General features: G+C 36.1%; 1 protein-coding gene across 1 annotated transcript; it reads left to right on the top strand.

The window, feature by feature from the left end:
- Positions 1-2,816: 2,816 nt before the first annotated feature.
- Positions 2,817-6,552, top strand: LOC136272224 (uncharacterized). Its single transcript, XM_066073454.1, has 2 exons — positions 2,817-3,414; positions 3,528-6,552. The coding sequence occupies exon 2, from the start codon at positions 4,051-4,053 to the stop codon at positions 6,550-6,552; it is 2,502 nt and encodes an 833-aa protein (XP_065929526.1). The 5' UTR covers positions 2,817-3,414; positions 3,528-4,050.
- Positions 6,553-6,844: the final 292 nt, after the last annotated feature.

The raw sequence follows: 6,844 nt of genomic DNA, 5'->3' as shown, positions 1-6,844 counted from the left end.
ACTCTTTACCAGCAGCAAGAACTTGTTCAGCAATTATTGTTATAATTGCAGTGCTGTTGATATGCTTTATAATTTCTGCAGCTTTTATAATTCATTAAGCTTTGAATTTTACTCTAAATATTGTGTCGTTTCATCAGTAATTAATTTCTCATTTTCACTGCATCACCCAATTATCGTAAGTCGGTGTTAATTATAGATTAGGTTTGATCAATCATCGATGAATTATCACCCTGGAGGACTAGGATCGCTTAATTAAATATCTCGTTACATCGGCCCAAGGTCAAACGCCTGAAGCTATTCGATTTCCTGACGTGTACCAATTATAGGTGTTAATAAGGTAACGCTTGCATTTCCACAGCCACTTCAAAATTTCGAGAACAAAAACACAATAGATTATAAATAATCGGAAAGCAGTTTGGCGTCGATATATCAATCATTTCAGGAGTTCGGGAAATCAAAATCAAAATTGCTAAGTTAATTAGGGAAAAACCTGAACAGAAGACTTACTTCGAGCGATAATAACTTGAGCAATCGAAGTTCAAACCATCAAGAGTTATTTGTATTTCATAAGTTTTTAATCGAGTGAGTCTTTATGTCAAAAGACACATTTCTTGTATTAAAAAAATTAATGGAATGTTTACACAGTCGTCTAACAGATCATACAACCAAATGGTTGTATCAGTTCAATCAAATTTGACGATTTTGTTTTTGCATCATAGTCAAGTCGCTCCCTTTTTTTTAATAAGAAAATGATAAAAATATCTGTATTATTTTGCAGTTATAAAGACAATCTTGCATAGAGTTTTATGGCCTTTATTAAGATTTTTTTTTCAGAACTAAAGTACCTATACTTCAGTAATAGAATATCAGAGAGTCTATCAGCTATAGGTACTTAAACGAGATGAATATTTTATCTAAAATTGATATTGCTTAGCCCGCATTAATGCTCTAATTTTTATAATTTTTTAAGATATTTTGATATTATTTCTATATTCTATATGCATTATTTTTTCACAAATCTAAAGATAGAATGTATCTTTTTTTGTTGATAATAGTATTTATGAAGGTATCTAATTAGTTTAATTGTTTTTGACACGTAATTTTGTCTAAAAAATGGTAATTCTCTACATTACATTTTCGTAAACAACTATAAGACTCGAGCTTTGTTTACATAACAATTAATTCTTACCTCTGTATTTCGCTTGTTACTTGACTTTAACATTCAATATATTGTTCAATCATTTAAAATGCACCAGTAAACTATTTTATACATAAAAGATGAAAATAAAATTTTTGATCTCAAATCGTGTCCAAGTCCCTTTAGGAAGTATCAATGTCATACTTACTTACTCATAGCATCGCATGCTTTTTAATCATAACTCAAACTGAATCTGAAAAGATCAACGCTTATTTCATTGCTGTTTAATATCCAGAAACAGAACATTGAATACCAAGACTTGACAAATTCGATATTTTCGGTTTTTATCCTTTTCATTTCTATCCGTGTTGTAAATGAAATTTATTAATTTTAATTTATATTTTTTTAAGAAAGTTATTTGAAGTTTTCCCGATTTTACACTGAATTCTCGGTAGCAAAATGGTATGCTCAAATGACTTGAAGATTTAATGCAAAAATCATCAATGTTATTCAAAAAGCTTTAATGACTTTAAAGAGACAGGACGTCGCAGCTTATAAAAAACCCGACTTCAAAAAAATTTCCAATCGGGTTCGGTATTTTTGTACTATACATGATTGTATAAACTTTCAGACAATTAGAAATTTATCCATGAAATAGATTAAATTATATCATTAAAATTAATAATTTCATATCACCAATTAATATTTACATCGCAAAGTGTTACGGGGTTCGGCATTCTATACTATTACATGTACGCTTGCGTTTTTACTGTAAACACATGCATGACTCGCAAAGCTTCTCCTGGACTTGTTAGCTGATAGAAATATGTCTTTTTACTTCTCCTAGGTGATAGCTGTTTAAAGTTTTTAAAATAACCACAATTATTATTTCTAAGCATGTATTTTGTGTGTGTTTATCACAGGAGTTGCTACAACCCAATGTATTTTGTAAGTGAGGCCGCCCAGAGAAATTATTTGATATATCTATGTCTGTTTATTTTAAAATGAACCGATATTGGTAAACCATTAATAAATTATCGAGAAAGTGATGATGTGTTCCATTTTGAGAGTCCCTTTTAAGCACCTGTTAAGAACTGTCAATCCAAACCATGTGGTACAAGTAAACGACCCTAAAATTTCTGTAAGCTCATAATTACGTTATTTAGGCATGTGATAGGACTTTTTATGCATTTTAACTATTACAATCTATGTTATTTCTTATTCTTAACGATACAGTACGTTATTCACACATGTATTTTCAGCTGTACTGTCTCTTTAATATCAAACTTGAGAAAATCGCTTCCTACTATGCGCGGTTTTTAAATCCTCCATACATACCTCACCATTTCTCATTCAGTAAACAATATCTTCACAACATAAAACAAATTCTTGTAAAGTGCTTTTGGACACATAATAAAGTAAATTTTCTACTTATTTCACAACTATTTATCATCTTACCCCTTTGGTTATGTTTATCAATTAATTAATGCAATTAAATTTAATTTCTTAACCTCCAGTGCCAACAATTATTAAATAAATGAATCTTGAATTTTATAATATATTCCTCCGGGGCATATTGTCTAATGGTACGGAAAAAGTAAAACTAGATAGAAAATAATTATAATTAATTGCTCTGAATGGTATATAAGGGGTGTTTATACCGTTGATCATCAGTTGACAGTTATTTGTTTAACTGAAGAACTGACTCAGTATTACAAATACTACCAGTGGTGTTGTACTTTACTAAAGTAAAGCAATCAATTTCAATTAATCAATTTGCACAATAATTTTGTTATATTTATATTCTAATTCTCTTTTATTTCAATATTGTCACGTGTACTCTTAAAAAACATGGCATCCACAGCAATCCAATCCTCTAATGAGTGGGTTAATTATTGCAATGAGCACGCCATCGAGGTAAGTTCGTATGTGGAATCGTTAAAAGAAGATGGTTGTCTTAACGAAATCCAGACAGGTAAGAAGTTAGACATCCCGACCTCTAAACTCAAAGAGTTGGAGAACTTCTTGTGCAAGAAGTACATTGGACTTCAGGAGTCCTCCGAAGCACGACGACAGGTTTGTACGTTTATTTCGTGCAAGGTGAGGAACCATTCTACAGTGGACAATGATAAGAAGAGGCAATCTAAAAGGAGAACTGCAAAAACAGAACCTGATGATCAGCGTGATCAAATAAACTATGAACCTGAAAAGAAGAATACCAAAGAGGAAAAGCGGGCGAAGGGCAAGCATTGGCTGCCATGTAACTATTGCTTTGCGTAAGTATATTTTTCAAGATTGCATTTTGAGGGTCAAATTTCAATCATTTAATGCAAAACGGATTTTCACTTTGATTGTTGCAATTCAGGGTTTCTCATTTTCCTTTAAACAGATATGGCACAGAACGCCCAGAACGTCGAAAAACTCATATGCAAAGGTGTTCTATGGGACCTGCTGAAAAAAGTATTGAGGAGAAAAATTTATTCATCGATCAATCTCTCAATGATTTTCGAGCAACAGTTATGGAAATAAGCGAACACATTTATGTTAATCCAAGGAGCTTGGAGGATAGACTATACGACAAATCGGAGGTAATCTACATGATGCAGCAGATTGGTCACTTACAAGTTCCCGAATCAGTCCAAATGCAGGCACCAGCACCAAAGCTAGGACGAAGTAATCCAACTCAAAAGAAGCAAGGTCCAAAATCGGTTCCCAAAAATGCACCAAACCCTATTGCTGAGTTAAACGACAACGATGGTAAGACATGAAATATTTGAAAATTCCATACTATCAAGCGGATCAATAAAGTTAGAATAATTGCAGAAACTGCAGTATTACAGAAATATTCTAATGTTGAAAATCATCTTTCAGAATTTAATCTAGATAAAGTCAATGGTGGGATATTGGAACCTATGGAAGAAGATGATTTTTCCGAGACCGTATCTGAGAAAACTTTATCAACGAGTCAAGGTAAATCTTTATTCGTTTTAGATAAAGAGGAACAGTTACCTAATTGCTCGGATATTTGCAAACCTACACCGGAGAAAGAATGCATTGAAGAGGAAGCTGAACCCTTGCATAGACCAGCACGGGTAAGAAGAAGAATCATATCATTGTCCTCAGAGGAAGACGTGGATTTTACGGAGGATGCCTCCTACTGGCCATCTGTCGAGAGCAAAGAAGAGGGGAACACTACTGCTGCAGAAGTGGAAATAGGTAAGTTGGCGCCTAGGAAGAGGACTCTTCCAATAGATCCAAGCTCCCCAAATTACGGTAAGAGAGAGAAAAAATGTAATGGAGCCAAGTACGTATCTGGAGTAAAAAGCAAGCTCCAAGAAACTGGGTTTTATGATGTTCCCGTGGAATACATCCGGCTTCCGGTATGGAAGCATATTGAACGCTTTTACTTTGATGCCATGGTAATCGAAGGACAACACAAAAGTAACCATTTAGGAAACATTCACAGGATGCTTTGGAGGATAGGTAACTTCAAATTAGAGTTTTCATCCAAAATGCTGGAAAACGAGCGAATCAAGGAATTCTTCAATTTCCTTGAACAATGCGAGGTTAATTATCAGACAATAGTTAACTATAATAAATCACTAACGCATTTGTTTAAGTATTTCCTGCGCATAACCAACCTGAACAGCGAAGACAAATTGGAGTATGACAGACTCCTTAATGTAAAGGATTATTGTGAAACTATTATAACAGGTTACTCAAAAAAAGCTCACGAGCAGTACCGTCAAAAACTGCTGAGAAACCCCCCGCCGCCTTCACCAAAGGTTCTGTCCGACATTGTCGAAGGGGCTCGGAAAGCTGCCGAAGAGGAACTAACAAAAATCGAGGAGAGACTTATCTCTATGACAAGAGATGGAGTTGCCTTGATTAACAGGTATTTAGCAGCAGAAATATGTCTAAGACAAGGACATAGACAGGGTGTAGTCATGCATTTTTATGTCGACCAGTATAAGGCTTCGCTCGAAAATCCTGAATATCAGATAGCGGACAAGAACACAGGGGAAAAGGTTATTGTTGTGCCTGTGCATGAGCACAAAACAGCAAAGCAGTATTCAGGTAAGATTGTTCTTAGGTCATACCTTCAAAACTTTATTGAAAGGTACATTAGAAACATCCGTCTGGATATAGTGTGGAAAACACAGAACAAGAGCCCAAACATGTTGTTGCAGTTTGATGGTCAACCCTTCCTGAAGGTATCTCAGGCCATTGTTGCTCTCCAGCAAAAACTTGGCATCCAGAAGCCCTACACCATTAGTGATGCCAGAAAGTCTGTGGAGACATATGCCAAACATTTGGACGCCGGCCTTCAAAAGACAGTTGCAACCTTCCTATGTCACTCGGAAGACACCAGGGACAAAGTATACAGGCATACTGAAAGTAAGTCCGCTGTTGATGCTCTTGTTGCCATTGAAAGTTTAACTAGGATGAACACAGAAGGGGAAGATGCCAACTGCAGCAGCGAGGCCAATCAAGTTGCGCTAACAAGCAACGGCGACGAGGAGCCAGCAACCCCTAGAAAACGCAAGGCTGAGAGCTTTCCGTCTCCACCAAAGTCCATCGGAAAGGGTCGAGTTATAGAGCACCTTTTAACAAAGTTTGGTAGTTTGGCTGAAGCCAAAATACCGAAACCCTCCGAGCTACTTACATTTGGAATAAAGAAACACAAGTGTGAGAAGGTTGCACGCGACGTAAGGTATGAAAAATTACTTCAAATCAATAATGATGTCGCTACCTATCTGTTAATGAAAGAGGCTAAAAGGTTGAAAGTAGGAATTAAAGACGTAGACGTGTCGACAATTTCCAAGTTTAGTGTGCCTGACAACGTCAGTAAAGGGAAAAAACTGGATCAAAAACGTCTCGAGAGTACGATGTATGGCTTAGTCAATTACCACAAATCAAAGCCCGATGTCTCTCATGAAGACCTCTTGAGGCGTGTCAAGACGCAGGAATGGCCTAACCTGGTAGTAAGAGAAGTTCAAGAGAAAGGCACAGGGGTCTTCACAGGGGAATTGGCATTCAACCGAGGAGAGGTGGTATGCGATTACCATGGTGATGACATACCCGCGAAGGAAGGCGAACGAAGGCTACAAACCTATGGAGACTACCAAACGGATGGAAATTACTTCCTATTTTACACCAATGCCAAAGGGAAAAAACGCTGTATCGATGCAGCCAACCCTTGCCCTTGTCATCCCAACATTAAAACAAAAGGGCGCCTCATTAATCACGCAGCAGGAAATCCGAATCTAAAATCAACAAGACTGGTTGTGAATGGAGAAGAACATGTATTTTTGGTAGCACAAAAGTTTATTGCTCCCTTCGTCGAGCTGACTTACGACTATTCTGTGCGGCGAGCCGAATCGGGGGAGAAGATAGCCTGGCTCTCGGTATGAACTGGTATATTTATTGATTATAGTGCTAATCTATTTATTTGTTGATATTTATTCTCTTTAACTTTTAGTTTGTTAATTTTTATTGTGCACTTTTATCTTTTATAGGGGGAGTGGTGGTTTAGTTATATTACAAGTGTAAATTAGAGCATTGCTTTATATTGTTTAATGCAAGATTGTTTAGTCATTCTTAGTTTGTGTACCTAAGTTGTTTTTTTCTGTTTTCAATGTTTTAAAATGCAAAAGTGCTGCAGCAGGGAGAAGGCAGAGCAGGGAGCCGCGGGGATAAAGGCAA

This window comes from Magallana gigas, chromosome 10 (assembly GCF_963853765.1).
Source record: "Magallana gigas chromosome 10, xbMagGiga1.1, whole genome shotgun sequence".
In the NCBI taxonomy this organism is placed as follows: Eukaryota; Metazoa; Mollusca; class Bivalvia; order Ostreida; family Ostreidae; genus Magallana; species Magallana gigas.
This window is presented reverse-complemented; position numbering and strand designations above follow the sequence as displayed.